We start from the raw sequence: 17443 nt of genomic DNA on the forward strand, positions 1-17443 counted from the left end.
CCCACAGGGCTTAGCCTGGAACCAGATCCCCACAAAGAAGATTAGAGGGCTGTGGGGAGGGAGAGGGGAGCCCATGGGCTGAAGGATGAGGAAGACTGGGCAGTGCAGGTGGCTGCTCGATTTGGCCCGGTGGCCTGAGGGAGCCAGATGGTGCTGACTTCTGACAAGCAGAGGAGCCCCAGGAGGGTCCTGGCTGCGTCCCTGTCTGGCATCCCTAATGGCCAAGGGCATCCCCTCTGGAGACAGGCAGGGCCTCGGCTGGAATCCCAGGCCCACCTCTAAGGCTGTGCACCCTTGGGAAGTCAGTTACAAGTCTCAGTTTCCTCCTCTGTAAAATGGGGAGTGTTGCAGGCCAGGCTCACTGAGGGACGGCATATTCTGTGGGCCGGCTCCCCACCGGGCACAGAACAGATGCTTTGTCACGATAGCTGTGGCCGCTATTTCTTCCTCTCCAGGCCAAGGCCATGTGGGCCTTTTGTCTCCTCCCAGCTTTTCAGGAAGCCTGGTGCCCGTGGACCATGCCCACTGTTCCCGCCTGGCCAGACATCCGCCATGTCCCTCCTCTCCCAGCCTCAGGCTAGGCGGGCTCCCCTGCCATCTGTTTACCCACATTCCTTTCAAAGCGGACTCAGGGCCTTCTGAGCAGCTGCCCTCTCTGGTCATCACACTTATGGACACAGGCCACATGGCTGGGGACATTCCCAAGCTTTGAGTGACTTTCATGGGTCCTGTTAGATGGCAAGCTCCTTAGCCTGGCCGATCATACCACAAACTCTGCCCAGAACTGGCCGATCATACCACAAACTCTGCCCAGAACTGGCCAAACTCTGCCCAAACCTGGCCTCTGCCCAGTTTGCAGCCTCGACCCTTCCAGTTCTCTGGCCTCTTGCAGATGCTGTTCCGTGTGCCTGAGCACTCCTGCTCCCCTCTGTTGCTTGGCAGACTCTGGCACACGAAGGGTGGCTCCTTTCCTTTCCTCCCTTTTCCACGCCCCGTCCCGCCACCCAGCCAGTTCAGGATTCCCTTCTCTGTGCTGCCTTCACTGTGGACATGATTTTCTCAGTCACTTCTTTATACATCTGCCTCCTCCACTACAGAGGAAACCAGGCTCGGTGAAGCCTTATTCATCTTCAGTTTCCCTGGACTTAGCAGAGGGATCATACGTGATCAATGAGAGATCAATGCTTATTTGGCTAGATGGATGGATGTAAGAGGGGCTCAATCAATGCTTACCTGAATGGATGGATGACGACAAAAGAAGCTCCACACATGTTTGCTAAGTGAATGAATGAATGAACGACTGGATAAAAAATGGCTGAAAACCCTTTGAGAGTCTCTCTACTGTGCTTATGATGAAACAGTGACCCACAAAGTGAGCCCTGAGTCTTTCTCATCAAGTGTGGGAACCCACACAATCCTTAGGGACTGTGCCTCCTCATCAATTCCAGGTCCCCTGGGGGGTGTGCACGTGGGGGACACACCCAATAGGGCCATCCCCCTAGCACCAGTGTCTTCCCAGGGACCCAACTCTCACTGGTGTTACCTCCCAATGTCTGACAACCTCTCTGACACCTGGACGGGCACACTAGCCCTCAGCTGACGTTCCTGGGCAGGAATGCAGGTGCACAGGGTGCAGACTCACCGTCAAACAGCCCATGAGGCTCTGTTCAAAGGGCCGCTGGAAGGCCCGTGGGTCTCCACACCAGTCCAGCAGCTCCGTGGCAGCATTGTGGAAGTTGGCAGGATTCTGTAAGTGCTGTGGGAAAGGAAAATGAGGTGGCTCAGGCTCCAGGAATGAGGGTAGCATGGGCAGCATGTGGGCATCTGGAGTGGGAAGACCCCAGCCTCACTGGGGAGGAGGTTCACGGAAAGGGGTAAAGGGGTAGTTGGGATCAGTGGGCTTTCTCATGCTCGATTTCACCCCCTGCGCTTGGCATGCCTGCCCCACCCCCACCCCCACCTCCACCCCCACCCCCACCCCCACCTCCACCCCTGGTGGATTAGTAGCCCCATTGCAAAGACAGGAAAACTAAGGTCTAGAGAAGGCTGATGACTAATAGCAGAGTGCTTTCTGGATGCTGGTGGGGGTAGCGGAAGGCAAACCCTGCAGGGTTCTGGGGGTTCTCCCTCCCTGATCCAGGACAGGCTGGCCCTGGAGATTCCTTCCTGACCATCCCCCACCGCCCAGCCCTCACCACCAAAGCCCAGGTCTGGGCTCCCACCAGCTCAGGCTTTGGAGCCACATAAGGTGAGGGCTTGGGGGAGGCCACAGCCAGCTGGGAAGGTGGAGGAAGCACACGTGCCTGGACTGTCCTCACACTAGGGGCTGCTGTGTGTCTTACTGGGCCCTGCCTGGATCTGCTCAGAGGCTGCTGGCATGGACGGGGAAGTCAGCCTGAGCTCAGATCCCTGCCAGGCAGAGAGTCTGAGTCGATGGAGACTGAATTCTGGTGTCAGGGTGCCGGGCCTCCTGGTTCTGCTTCAGGCCCAGGCTGCAGGGCTGCTGGGGTGGGTAAGGTGCAAAGCGAAGGGGGTGGTTCCCATTCACTCTTATCCATCTCCCCAGGCCCTCTGAGCTGGGTACTGAGTCCAGGAGACAAAAGATGTGGCTAGGGGAAGGAGCAGATTAGGGGCAAAGGTGAGATTCTGGGATGGGGCTCTGGCCCAATTTGGCTGTGACTGACTGTCCTCCTGAAGGACCCCTGGAGGGTGTCCACAGCGCAGGAGTGTTAACCACTGCAGGGATGATGGCACCTCCTGAGGTCCCATTGCCTTGGTGCTGGGAGAGACAGCAGAACAGGAGCCACCCAGGGCAGTCCCTCCATTTGACCTGCAGCATGAGCCTGCCCCAGAGCCAGGGCGGGAAGGGGCTTAGGAGTCGCAGGGCCCAGAATTGGCAGGGGAGCTATGGGAGTCCACACTCTGCCTTCACCCCCTTCCAACCACTGACCTAGGATGGTTCCTCTCAGCTCTCTGAGCCTCAATAGCCCTGTCTGTAAAATGGGGATATGACAGAACATGACTTGGTGGTGGGAAGTTTTATTTCTTTCGCTTAAGGTTCCATGACTGTTGCTACAATGTGGTTCATGCAAGGCAAGATATTTAAAAATGGGTGGAGGAAAGTGAAATGAAGAATGCCCTCCTTCCATGGAGGTAAAGGGAGAGAAAGCGATGTAGGAGAGAAAGAGGGCAGGCAAGCAGCAACAAAGTCCTCCGTCACAGGGCTGCAGTGAGGCTTAAACAAGATGAGGCTTATATGGCCCCTGGCAAAGTGCCTGGAGCATGGGGTGCCCCCATGTGGGGCTGCCCTTGCCCCTGACTGTCTCCCAAAGGCTCCCCTGGAAGCACAGCTGCACGTGGCCGCTCTCAGCCCTGGCTCCTTCTGCAAAGGCGGTGCTCCCTGCATTTGAATTGTGCGAGACGGAAGGAATTTCAAGATACAGAAACAAGCCCTCTGTGAGGGCAGCGGCGGGTCCTCACCTCTGCCTCCTGTGCCTTTTCTCTAAAGCATGCCCCTCAGAGGCCACAGGTGGTATCTGGGCTGCATGTGGAAAGCCATGCAAATCAGCTGATTCCTGCCCACCAGCCACCCCTGCTAACCGAGTTGTTCTGTTTATTTCAGTGCTGTCACACCCAGTTAGCAGGGTCAGGAGCCACTGCATGCTGCCTCAGAGCTGCCTGCCCCCAGCTGGTCACAGCACCCCACTTTGGGGCTCTGGGTGCAGAGGTGGCCTCTGAGGTCAGTCTCAGAAGCCCAGTCTGGTTCTGGCACCTGAATGCCCAGCCTTCAGTATCTCACCAGCCTTCTCAGCTTACCCCAGACAGCTCATGTGGCCTGTAGGCTGTGGGTACATCTCACTGCTGAAGAAAACATCAGAAAACACCTTTGCTGGTGTTTTTTTTTTTTTTTTTTTTTTTTTTTGACAGGGTCTCATTCTGTCACCCAGGCTGGAGTATAGCAGTGCAATCATAGCTCACTGCAGCTTTAGTCTCCTGGGCTCAAGGGATCCTCCCACTTCAGCTTGCCAAGTAGCTTGGATTACTGGTGTGCACCACCATGCCTGGCTACTTTTTGTTGTTGTTGATGTTTAATAGAGACGAGGTCTTGCTATGTTGCCCAGGCTGGTCGTACACTCCTGAGCTCAAGCAGTCCTCCCACCATGGTCTCCCAAAGTGTGGGAATACACTGCTGGCTACTGTGCAGCTCTTTGGCCTTGGCCAAGCCCCTCCCCTCTCTGTGCCCTTGTCGCCTATTTCAACCATGAGGTGACTGAAGTGCACAGAGAGACAAAGTGATCTAGTGAAACAAGCAGGACAGACATGGTCCAAACCCCGTCTGAGTCGCTGAGCCATGCAGCCCAGGAGGCGGTGCTGCACATCAGACCCCACATCTATGAAACGGGGCAGTGACGGCATTCAGGGCTGCTGCAAAGTTGAGAAACGACAAGGAACTCATGACAGAGCAGGAGCCCAGGGGAAGACTGCTACTGCTATTGATGCCAGGGACCCTCCACGGTTCCCTGTTTCCCTTGTGAGCCTCTTGAGGGGAGAAACAGCCTCCTTCCTGTTCACCTCTGGAACCCCAAAGGCTGGCACAAGGCTGGGCCCCATGGGAAATGATTGGGGAGCAGTTAACTGTCCAAAGGATGGTGAGCCTGCTGTGTAGGCCAGCAAGGTGGCCACTGCAGAATGAGCCCCAGTGGGAGGTGGAGGGAGGGGCCAGGGCAGGGCAGGGGTGAGCTTGGCCAGCCATTGATGGGCTGGGGATGGGAGCACACGTTTGAATCATAGGCAGAGGCCTCCCTAACTGTCGCTGTTACTGGACACTAGTACTCTGTCCCCCATCAGAAAGCCTGCCCATCTCTATAATTCCTCATAAGAGTTGGGCTATATCCAAAGGCATTGAATCTGCTGGGGCAGGAACAGGGCACAGCAATGCCTTGAAATGATGAATTCATCTTATCAATCCATCTGTCCACTAGTCCATCTGTGAATCAAATGATTCATCCATTCATCAATCTATGCATGTATCCATCCATCCATCCATCCATCCATCCATCCATCCATCCATCCTAAATGAATCAATTCATCCATCTGTCTGCTTGCCAACCCACCCATTCATCCATTCACCACTTTATCCACCACTCATCCATCCCTTCATTCATCTACCTATCTGCCCATTCATCCAGAAGTTAATTTATCCAGCCACCCACCTATCTGTTTATTCATCCATTTATCCATTCATCATCTATACATGTCCACCCACCCACCCATCTAACTATCTGCCCATATGTCCATCCATCCATCCATCCATCCATTCCCTTACGTATCCATCTATCAGTCCACCCCTCTCCTCAGCCCACCCAAAATAGTTGGGCCCCACTCTGAGCTGGATGCTATGCTGGATTCTGTGATTTTGAAATGAATATGGCACATCCTCTGGCCCCAAGGAGCTCAACCTGGTGGGAGACCTGATGTATTCCTACAGGGCCCATAGCTCCAGAGAGACAGAGCAGGGTAGGTGAGATAGCTGGGTGCACAGGAAGTGTTCTAGCTCAGATGTGGGGTACAGATGCTCAGAAGGGCCCCTGGGGTTCCGGGCAGCTGCTGAGCAGGAATGAGCTGATGTGCAGGGCTCTCCACGTGGAGCTTGGATGTGCCAGTCATCTCTGAGAAGGGCATGTTGCAGAGAGGAAGCACTGGTTCTCCCAGTACCAAGAGGCTGAGAAGGGACAAAGGCAGCTGAGATAGAGGCTGTGAAGAGACATGGTCAGCAGGGTGCAGAGGGCGGGGGTTGGTGAATGTCAGCAAAGGCTACAACCAAGGTGAGGGCAGGAAGGGATGGCTGTGTGGAGAGGTGAGGGAACCACAGCGCCTACCGGCCCGAAGTCTGCACAGCCGACACATCCATCATCTCAGCTTGTGCAGACATGCTTGCCTTTCTCTTCTGATTAGGTTACAGGATGCCTGAGAATCAACAACCCCCAGCCAGCCGAGGCTGCCTTCTAGGGCAGCTGTGGAGCAGACAGATGTCAGCACGGAGCTGTGTCTGACCGGGGGTGTGGGAGGAGGGGCATGGAGCATGCAGGGAGCTCTGGATGGCCCAGGGGGCATCCGGGCAGGTTGCTCACACTCACAAACGCACCACTGCCTAGCTGAAAGGCAGAGCCCTCTATGTGTGTGCATGCATGTGTGTGCCAGGGCAGGTGAGGGAGGGTGGTGTGGGCTCTGGCATGTGCTGGCTGAGTGTGCATTAATTATAATGCCCATTTTATAGATGAAGGGAGGTGAAGCAGCAACTTAAGGCTGTATAGTTTGTAAGTGACGCAATGGTGACTGAGCTGTGTGCCATGCTGTGAGGGGCTTCTGGTGGGCTCTGCCCAAGCTAGACCCAGGGAGGGCCAAGGAAGTCAGGTGCACCCTGACCCCTGGTGCTACAGAGCTGGGTGCCGAGAGGAAAGAGGGTGAGAGCAGGTCTCGGCAGGGTGATGTGCCTGCCATGTGGAGGGTCTCATGCACAGGAGGCATGAGTGTCTCATTGCGGGGGCAGGGCCACTGCCAGCTGAGCAAAGGGTGGGAGAAACGGGGTGAAAGGCAGAGCTAGGAGAGAACCCTACAGAACCCTAAGTGGGAGGAGGGAGGGTGGGGGAGGAGGGAGTCTCGGCGTCTGGTTTCTATTCTGCCATGGTGAGCAGAGGCACGTAACGGGCTTTTGGGAGAGCCATTGGGGTTGGGTTCAATCCATAACAAGTCTTCTTCAATTTCCTCTCCACAGACCCCGCACGGACTTCAAGATTGCTCTGCTCGATGCTAATAAGAGGACACACACCCCTTGTTCTCGTCGAATAGCCTCAGTTCTACTGGGCAGGCACCTTGGGGAGGCTCTGTCTGGGCCCTGGCCCTCAGGGAGGGAAGGCTGGGTGGGGAGGGGCCTGTGAGCTCCACCTGGCTGGAACCCAGGGGCCAGCAGCCCATGCTGGTTGCCTGAGCTTCTTGCTAAGCTGGCCTAGGCCAGGGGCCCAAGCCCCAGCACTCCCTTCCCTGTCACATATTGAGGACAATGGCCACCACTGCCATTAGCTGATCACCCACCACACACCAGGGCTGGGCTACGTGTCTCACCCGTAACATCCTCACATCATCCTACGAGGTAGGCCCTATTTGACACATGGGGAAACTGAGGCTCAGAGAAATGGAGGACTAGCTTGAGATCCCATCGTGGGTCCATAGAATAATGAGGACTTGGGTCCAAGGCATCTGACACCAAAGCCTGTGCCCCTCTCGCTGTACCTGGTCCTTCCTGGAGTGAATAACGTTCCTTGGTCTGCACAGGGAAGCTACCAGCCTGGGCTGTGGGAGCTGGGCCCAGCGGTTGGGCGCGTCACTCCTGACCACCGCTTGGGGGCGCCCCTGTGAAAGGTTCCCCACCTCCCCGCAGTCCAAATAGAGGAACTCCTGGGCAGCCTGCCTCCTGGGCTTGGTGTGAGCTTCGGCAGGGTGGGGACCATGGCACTCTCTGCAATGAGGTCTTCCCAGCACCAGAGGGGCTGAGTGGCCTCAGGCTACCCACTGCTCTTCTCTGTACTTGTTTCCTTTCCTGTAAAACGATACGATTTCCTAGGACCTCTTCCCTTGTGGCTTTTTTTTTTTCTTTTTTAAAAAATAGAGATGGGGTCTCACTATGTTGCCCAGGCTGGTTTCAAACTCTTGGCTTCAAGTGATCCTCCTCCCTTAGCCTCCCAAAGCGCTGAGATTACAGGTATGAACCACTGGGCCCAGCCTATAATGGGTTCTTCTTTTTAAATAAATTAGTAAATATTTTTAAATTTTCTCAGCTTTAATTTTTCTTTCTTTCCTCTTTTTTCGCCCCCCCCGGGACAGAGTCTTGCTATGTTACCCAGGCTCGGCTCAAACTCCTGGGCTCAAGCAATCTTCCTACCTTGGCCACTCAAAGTTCTGGGATTACAGGCGTGAGCTGCCACACCCAGCCTGTGACTTTTTTTTTATTTTTATTTTTAAGAGAACAACTGGAGCAAAGGGGTAGGGAGCTTAGTTCTGGGGAGGGAGGTGGTGGGAGGGAGATGGAAGTGCCAGGTGCATCACTGCATCCTTGCACATAAACAGAGCCCAGAGAGGCCACAACACTGGCCCAATGTCACACAGCTGGGAAGGGTGTGCAAAGGGACAGGGGAGCATTGGCACTGAAACCCAGGCAGGTGATTCCAGCATTAGGCTGGTCGGTGCCAGCATGCCAATAACGGCCTCGATAGGTAGGTGGTCAGGAGGCCCTGCCATCCGCTCCAGCCAGCACCCGCCGGATGCCCTGTTGCTATAGCATAGGTGTGCTGCTCTGTCCGCCCCATCTGTCCTGCCCTCAGAGTGTGCCTTGCCCCATACCCACCTGCTTGATGCACTGCAGTCGGTCATTGGTCTGCTGGATGTGCCTGTCCATAGAATTCATTCTGGCCGTTTCGCTGGGTTCTACCCGAGAGCCATGAACGTTGTCCAGCCTGCGAAGAGAAAGGAGAGGGTGTTATTGGATCATGCCAGGCCTGCCGACCTTGCACCAGCCTCCCAACTGCCCTCTGGCCACAACACTGGTAGGTTCCAGAGCCCTTTGCTGGGCCCTGTGGGGCTGCACCTGGGGTACCTCACTGGGCTGAGGGCAGGAAAATGTTCCAGGTGCTTTCCATGTGTGGTACATGTGAGCACTGGGCAGGCATGCCCACATTTCTTTTCTTTTCTTTTTTTTTTAAGATGGAGTTTCGCTCTTGTCACCTAGGCTGGAGTGCAGTGGTGCGATCTCAGCTCATTGCAACCTCTGCCTCCCAGGCTCAAGCGATTATCCTGCCTCAGCCTCCGGAGTAGCTGGGATTACAGGTGTCCGCCACACACCTGGCTAATTTTTGTATTTTTAGTAGAGATGGAGTTTCACCATGTTGGCCAGGCTGGTCTCGAACTCCTGACCTCAGGTGATCCGCCCACCTCAGCCTCCCAAAGTGCTGGGATTACAGGTGTGAGCCACCACTCCCAGCCAGTTGCACACATTTCTGTACGTGCATGTGTGTTTTGGGTGGTGGGAAGGGTGGCAATTCCCCTTGGATTCCTGGTTCAGGGCTTGGCCCGTGTGTGTGTGTGTGTGTACGTGTGTCTGTGTGTGTGTACGTGTGTGTGTGTGTTCATACATGTGCAGGGGGACCTTCCCATATGATGACCTTCAGTGCACGTGTGCTCTGAGTGGAGAGCTCAGGTGGCACCTGCCCTCCCCCAGTCCCTCAGGCGTTAGAGTTCTTCATAATTTACAAAACACTCACAACTGTTTTTTTCACTTTGCCCTCTTGGAAAAGGAGGATAAGAATGAGCACCACAGCTATTTTCTAGATAAAGAAACTGAGGCTGAGAGACAGAAAGAGAAAAGCCAGGGTGGCACAGCAAGTGGTGTCTGAGCCCACACCAGGAACCAGGGTTCCTGACTGCCAGCCCGCGGTTTCCATTGTGCAAGGCTGACAGTGCGGGTGCAGGGATGGCTTGGCACTAGGCTCACCCTTCCTGAAGTGTGGGAGAAGGGAGCGTCAGGGCCATTAACATGAATGGGACTTCCCTCTGGATGACAGAGCTAAGTGGAGGAAGCTCCCTCGGCTTGAAATAGCCCCAGGAGTCCCCAGGCCGCTCCAGGGAGGCCACACAGCAATGGCAGAAATCTAGGTAGAGAGAGGAAGGACTGTAAGGCCCTAGTCCACCCACTGCTCAGGGATCCAGGTTCTTGGGCCAAGTCAGAAGTCTGCCCACTGCCAGCTCAGTTTGTCCTCCTGCCCCCAGGGGACAGTTCAGGCTGCAGACATCTGCGTCAGACCCAGGGTGCTGGACAGGAGACCTGGAGCCCTAAGCCTTCTCTGCTACTCTGCCACACTCCCCACTAAAGACCCCTCATCTCTGGCCATGTCACCCTGGACTTTTCATGTGCTGGACACCTGCATTCTCTCCTTTTCTCTTCACACCCACTCTGTAAGGCTAGGATCATCTCCATTTTACAGGTGAGGAAACTGAGGTCCCCAGATGTGCCAAATCCTCGCAGCTGGTGGAAGTGTAGGTGTGTCTGCCTGCCTGTCTGCTTTCTACACACGCTCGTTGAGGGAACCAACGCCATTGCCCGGCCCCAGCCTTTGGAAGAAAGTCCTGTTCCTCCTCCAATTGCTTTAAAGGATGTGTAGCTCTTGCTGCAATTCTTATTGCTCCATGTGTGTCTGAAAAGGTAATTCATTTGCATGGTTCAAAAATCAGAAAGTCCACAAAGGTATCCAGCCCTGGGTCCAGGCCCTGTCTCCAGGCCCCTGGTGCCTTTTCTAGGAGAACCAGTGCCATCAGGCCCCCTTCTGGAGAGTCTCATCTAGAAGCAAATACCTACACGCACTTTTTCTTGCCACATTTTTAAAAACAGAAAATAACATTACACATTATTTGGACGTCGCTTTTTTCTTCCTCTTGATACATCTGAAAGTTTATTCCACATCAAGACATAAAGAGCATCTTTTTTTTCTTTTCTTTTTTTTTTTTTTTTTTTTGAGACAGTTTCGCTTTGTTGCCCAGGCTAGAGTGCAGTGGCACAATCTTGGCTCACTGCAACCTCCGCCTTCCAGGTTCAAGCGAGTCTCCTGTTTCAGCCTCCCGAGTAGCTGGGACCACAGGTGCTGCCACTATGCCTGGCTAATTTTCTTTTTTTTTTTTTTTTTGGAGACGGAGTCTTGCACTTTCACCAGGCTGGAGTACAGTGGCGCGATCTCGGCTCACTGTAAGCTCCGCCTCCCAGGTTCATGCCATTCTCCTGCCTCAGCCTTCTGAGTAGCTGCGACTACAGGCGCCCGCCACCACGCCCCGCTAATTTTTTGTACTTTTAGTAGAGACGGGGTTTCACCATGTTAACTAGGATGGTCTCGATCTCCTGACCTGGTGATCTGCCCACCTCGGCCTCCCAAAGTGCTAGGATTCATGTGCCACCGCACCCGGCCACACTTGGCTAAATTTTTGTATTTTTAGTAGAAATGGGGTTTCACTGTGTTAGCCAGGATGGTCTCGATCTCCTTACCTCATGATTCGCCTGCCTTGGCCTCCCAAAGTGCTGGGATTACAGGTGTGAGCCACCGTGCCCGGCCACCTTTTCATTTTTTAATGGCTGCACAGTATTCCTAGGTATGATGAAGCATCATCCAACTAACACGGGTCCACTGACCCTCTGCCAGGTGCTGTTCTAAGGCTTGAGCCCCCAGACAAGGCCCCTCTGCTCAGGGGGCTCACACTCCAGCCTGAAACGAGCGACCCTGAACCTGTTTCCAAATTTTTCTTTTTCTTTCTTTTTCTTTCTGTCTCCCAGACTGGAGTGCAATGGCATGATCTTGGCTCACTGCAGCCTCCGCCTCCCGGGTTCAAGTGATTCTCCTGTCTCAGCTTCCCGAGTAGCTGGGATTACAGGCGCATGCCACCACGTCCGGCTAATTTTTTTTATTTTTAATAGAGATGGGGTTTCACCATATGGGCCAGGCTGGTCTCAAACTCCCGATCTCAGGCGATCTGCCCACCTTGGCCTCCCGAAGTGCTAGGATTACAGGCGTGAGCCACCGTGCCTGGCTCCAAATTTTTATCATTGCAGTGCTGCAGGAATAACTGTTCATACCAGCACATCACACGTGTGTGAATTAGTCTAGAGAACATACACTCAGAAGTGGACTTGCTGGGTCATCTGGGACTCTGTACTTCGGTAAGTGCTTTCTGGAGCTCTCCAGCAAGAAGGGGAAAGTGGGGGTTGTGTGCATACTTATTTCTTCCACCGTCACCCTGCCAACCATCCCTCCATTCATCCCACCCGCCGCCCAATTTCTCCACCCATCATTTATCCATCGAAATACCTGCCTGGGGAAGGAGGAGGAGGGTGATAGAGCACCCAAAAAGAAAAATTTTAAAAATAACAATAATAAAAACAAATGCCCGCCTGTTCACCTGTCTACTCATCCATTCAAACATCTTTAGTCTCCACTTGCTCATTCGTACATGCTTACGCTCTCCCAAGAAATGCTCTTTGTTTTGTTTTGTTTTGTTTTGAGACGAGTCCGTCGCCCAGGCTGGAGTGCAGTGGCGTGATCTCGGCTCATTGCAAGCTCCACCTCCCGGGTTCACGCCGTTTTCTTGCCTCAGCCTCCCGAGTAGCTGGGACTACAGGCGCCTGCCACCACGTCCAGCTAATTTTTTGTATTTTTAGTAGAGACGGGGTTTCACTGTGTTAGCCAGGATGGTCTCGATCTCCTGACCTTGTGATCTGCCCACCTCGGCCTCCCAAAGTGCTGGGATTACAGGCATGAGCCACTGCGCCCGGCCGAAATGCTTTTTAATAACGATACCATGCAGGGTCCTAGGCTAGATGGACTGGGCGTGCAGAGATTAAAATGAAATCATCTTCTTGTGTTCAAGGAACTCTTGGTCCAAGCCCATATTTACCTATTAGATGACCATGTGCTGAGCTCCTACAAGTCAGGTACTGGTCCAGGCAGAGCACAGGTAAGAGAATGTAGTTACATCCCCATTTTACAGATGAAGAAACTGAGGCTTGGAGATTACAGCTTGTTGGGTAGGAGCCAGCTCAAGAATCCTGGCTTTCCCTTTACAATTTTCACTCTTGAACAGGTCCCGGGGAGGCGGTAGGATACAGGTGTGCGTGTGTGTGTGTGGTCTGGGTCGGCAGGGGTGTGATCAGGGCAGCTCCGCTTGCTACTTCTGTAGGTCACCCAAGCGGGAGCTGAATATGTCCTCCTGAGTTTACCCACACAGACCCTCAGCCAGCATCCACATGACAAAGGCTCCTGGGGCCAGGGACAAACCATGGTGGGGAAGACAAGGACACAGAGAGCCCAGAGCAGGAGCAAGACACTGCCACCTTCAGCAAGGCCATCTCAGTTCCTGGTGCCAGTCCCCATCACAGCCAAAGGACCCTGGTGGTCTCCCAGGCACCACGTGATACTCCTGCAGCAGTGAAGGCCTGGGTCCCATGTGGGGGCATGGGTGAACACTGGTAGCCAGGGTTCCAATAGAGAATTCAACTTTCACAGCCAGCCAGGACAGGGAGACTCATCCCACAAAGGCCTGGGCTGGCTCAGCTCCTAGCTGGAGGAGATGGAAGAGAAGTACAAAGAAACCCCATGCCTGGCAGGCCTTCATCCACCTGTCGGCAGGCCACTGACCACCAGGACAAAGGGCCACCGGTGGCCCAAGCAGCCAGCAGGGGGTGCTGTTGACAAACCTAAGTGACCTGGGGGCCAGACCTGAGCACCATGGAGGTTCTAGGTGTGCTTCCAGGCCCTCTGTCCTCTCCCTCACTCCAGTGGGCACCCAGATGTCCCCAGCCAGGATAGACTTTGAGTGGGTTTCTCTGGTTGTGTGGCTTTGGTTTCCCCATCAGCAGAACAGGATGCTACAGAGGGGCAACTCAGTGACCTCATAAGGGTCTACTTCTGAAGAGGAACTTTCCCCTGACATTGTGTCCAGGGGCAGAGCCTGGTGGGCCTTGATAAATGCTTGTTGAATGACAGTGCCTGGAAGCCCCGGGCAGGCACAGGAGCTTGGATCCACCCAGTTGGCGATCATGGGGCTCAGAGGCCATTCTTTTCTGTTTAGTCACAGCAGAGGCCCACGTCCTGCTTTAAGAGGAAAACAGCAAACTGGGAGACGGGACTGTCCACCTTCGGGCGGGCCCCACGCCGGCTCACGGGCAGTTCTGTCTGGAGGCCGGTGGCTGGACTGGCTTCTGGATGGAAAAATTCCTGGAATATTACGGGGCCAAAGGTGCTTTCAGGTCCCCTATCTACCCGCTCTGCCTCAGCTGGTTTTAATCTGAGGAGCCTGGGGCCCATCAGTGGTTTGTTCAAGGCCACGGGGCACTGGGCCGTGTCCAGGTCCCAGGGGGGCTTTGCTCCCAGGCAGGGCTGCAGCTCGCAGGAACCGAGGGGTGAGTGTCTGGGCTTGCGACACCTGCGAGACCCAAGAGTGGGTAGACGAATGGCATGAGGGACATTGCAGACAACAGGGACAGCGGTGTATCCTGTGTTTCTTAATCAATAAAAGAACAAATGGCCAGCAGATTACGGAGGCACCTACAGGTGAGGTGCCAATTTTAAACTGTTGAAGTCAATGGTGGAGAACTGCGGTTACTAACCCCAGGAATGGAGGAGATGGAGGCTCCAGTCTCTGGAGTAAAAGGGTCAAAGGCCTAGAGAGCAAAGGGTCCCAGGCATAAAGAGAGGAAGGGTGGGCTGAGGGAGGCATGAAAGAGACAGCTTGTTGAGGGGCAGGCTGGGATCTACCATTTGCTCTATACCTGCTATGTTCAGGCACCAGGCCAGGCCCTACGCAGTGCTAATTTTCTTCCTCCTTAAAAGGTTCAGAGAGGTGAAGCAAATTGCCCAAGGTGACATAGCCGGAAAGCTGCTGGGCTGAGATTCAAACCCTCTACCTTTCCAGCTGTTAATGTGCTATTCTTTGCACTCCCCACGACTGGCGGTCAGAGCCTCCTGGTAGTCCCCACCTCCGGCTGTGACTGGGCCCAAAGAGATGACCTTCTTGTTCCACCCCACCTGTCCAAATCCAGTCACTTGCACCACCGGGCTCTCTGCACACCAGCCAGCTTTGGGAGGTGGCACACACCTGGTGGCCAGCAGAGGTCGCCCTTTGCCACAGGAGCGCTGCACGGCTGGGCTGCTGCATCCGCCTCCGGGCGCCTGGACTCCTTTAAGCCTTTACAAGTCGCTACAAATCCTCCGTGGCTGCAGCTCTAGAGTCCGCGAGGCCGGGCTCCTGCCCAACAGATCACTGTCGGCCTGGCCCCGCGTGCACCTGTGGCCTCAGCCCTTCCTACTGCCTCTGAATGGGGGGTGGGACCAAGCAGGTTACCCTCATCCCGGCTCAGGACGCCCTGGTCCGAGCAGCCAGAAGCCATGCAAAGCTAATCAGCATGGGGGATCAGGACCCTGCTCTGCTGAGTGAATAGGGCAGAGAGCTGGACCTCCGTTTCGCTGTCTGCAAAGCACAGGATCGGGCTGGCCAGCCTTTGGCAGACTGTCAAATACCAGCCTCTTTAGGATTCCCTGTGAGGAGCTCCGGCTGTTCAGAAAACTCCATCCCCATAAGAGGAGAATGCCTGCTTTTGAAGCTGCAAAGCCTGTCCCAAGGCAGGTCCGTGGGGAGGCTGCAGGCCCGGCAGCAATGGGAGCTGTTCTTCCAGGGCAGCCCAAAGCCACGACACTGGCCCTTTCACAACTCTGTGCTTCTTCTTGCACCTTACGCTTGGCTGGGCTTAGTTGGGCAAATGGAAGTTTTTGGATGGTGACATGGGGTCAGCTCGGCTTCCCAACTCCTGTGGGACGTCTTTCAGGACCAAGCTTCCATTTACACTTCTCACCACGCAGCAGAGCGAGGGTGTCTACCATTGGCGGCGCCTGGTGCAGAAGATGAGTTCAAGAAAAGTTAGTGGCTATTACACAGAGGGCTGCTCGGAGGATAGAACGTTGAGAGCTGAAAAGGCCTGGGAACACCCACCTCATGCCCTTATGGGGCAGGGTGGGAGGTGGAGGTGGGGAGGGGAAGAGGACACGGAGGGCGCCATGAGCCCAGCTGGGCTGCAGCCCCTCTGACAGGTCCAGGTAGAGCCCTGGACATCTCTGGGCTGCCAAGTCAGCAAGGAGAGAAGCATCTCAACTGCCGCAACAGCTTGGGGAGGCAAACAGCCCTCAGCGGGCTCCTTGCTGGACATGGGGATGAGGTGCTCCTAGCTGCCCCGTAGAAATGTGGAGCTCCATAGGCAGCTAGCTCCCAAGGGTGGCAGCTAACCGAACAGCCGGCTGTCCCAACACAAGTATTTTATTTCCCACCTTTGAGGCCTCACTAGTTCAGTCCACATTATGCACACGCACCCAGAGAAAGGTGTCTGCACAGCACACACGTGTGTATAGGCACATATACATGTGCCCCTTTGCACACTTCACAGCAGGTAAGTGCACATGCTGGATGCCAACACAGATGCACTTGAGCACACACATCTCATGACAGCTTGCACAGGCAAGTGGGGGTCCCTGGGGAGCTGTGTGAGCAGTGGTGTGCAGAAATGATTCAATCACCATGCACATCTGCAGCTCAGGTCTCCTGGGGCAAGCGGTGCCAGTGGCAGGAGCGGGCAGCTCTGCCTACAGCCCGAGAGCAGAGGCTGCGTTCCAAGACACAGCCAGAAGGGAGAGCCTAGGGGACCAGAGGACATCCTAGACAGTCCCTTCATCAGCCTTAGACTCCCAGAGGGACAAACATCATAAACCCTGGGCTCAGCAATGACCTGCCAACCTGCACATGCCAGCATCAGTCGGGATCCTGCTCGGCCTGGCCCCAGCCCTCACCACTCTCAGTCACATCCTTTGTCCCCAGCGTGGGGCTGTTCCCTGCCTCCCGGACTGTGCCCTCAAGATTGCACCTCCATGTCTTTGCCTCTGACTGTCCCTCTGCCCGCAATGCCTGGACACTTCCCACACATCAGGGTCTGGCTCAACTGTCACTCTTTCTTGCTCTTTCTTGGTTTCCACCCCTATCCCCCCAATGTCCCTGTCACACACCCCCATCTTGGTGGCACTAGATGAGGGCTGAGTCTTTGCATCTGTCTCTCCATCAGCTGGAAGGTCTTCCAGTTACAGATCCCTTAGTCTAGCCCAGGGCTCGGTACTCAGCAGGTACTCATTAGATGAGTGAACAGGCAGGTGGACACATGGCAACTGCTGGATGTACATGCGACTCAGGATGGTGAGAGCTGAAAAACCCATCACCCAGCCCTAATCAGAAGATCCTAGGACTCAGAGACACTGGTCACCCCATTGAGGGTTCCCAAAGAGAGATACATGTGCTGCTGGTGGGACAAGGATGACTTTAGAAGGTCCATAGACAAACCTTTTACATTCTCATAGTGAAGTTTTTGGACAGATGAGTTCATGAATATTATTATTTAGGATGTGGTTAAATTAAGTAGCAATAGCAGACCTAAGTGAATTTAAGAATCATTTTAAACATAGTATGAATGGGATGAAAGTGACCAAGGTTAGGCAAGCACTGATGTAGACTGATGCCTTCCTCACCTTAAAGGTAATGAGTCGAAGCTCAGAGAGGTGTGGGAGCTGCCTGTGGTCATGTCGCAGGTGGCTCGTGCATTCCCAACCCTTGGTAGCCTGCACCAGGCACGCAGGCTGGATGCAGAGGAAGAGGGTGGTGGTGAAGCAAGGACAGTAGGAGACTGACTTTGTGCCCTACCTCAGGGAAGTCAGAAAGAAGGGCAGAGAGACGGAAGACGAGATGGGGAGAGGGAAGGAAGAGGCAGCTCCGGGCAGCTGCACAGGGCCAGCTGCTTCCAGCTCTTAGCAGGACAACTGGA

The 17443-nt window shown here is 54.6% G+C and overlaps 1 protein-coding gene across 5 annotated transcripts in view; it reads right to left on the bottom strand.

The window, feature by feature from the left end:
* ZMIZ1 (zinc finger MIZ-type containing 1) overlaps positions 1–17443 on the bottom strand; it is a 245127-nt gene that overhangs the window by 104003 nt on the left and 123681 nt on the right. For all 5 annotated transcript variants that reach the window (XM_025396307.1, XM_025396308.1, XM_025396306.1 and 2 more), the window contains exons 4-5: positions 8402–8510; positions 1643–1756 (exon numbers count right to left, since the gene is read on the bottom strand). In XM_025396307.1, the coding sequence (XP_025252092.1) occupies positions 1643–1756; positions 8402–8461 (174 nt within the window). In that variant the 5' untranslated portion in view covers positions 8462–8510. The remainder of the gene's footprint in view (positions 1–1642; positions 1757–8401; positions 8511–17443) is intronic.

Source organism: Theropithecus gelada, chromosome 9, assembly GCF_003255815.1.
Source record: "Theropithecus gelada isolate Dixy chromosome 9, Tgel_1.0, whole genome shotgun sequence".
NCBI classification, from domain to species: Eukaryota; Metazoa; Chordata; class Mammalia; order Primates; family Cercopithecidae; genus Theropithecus; species Theropithecus gelada.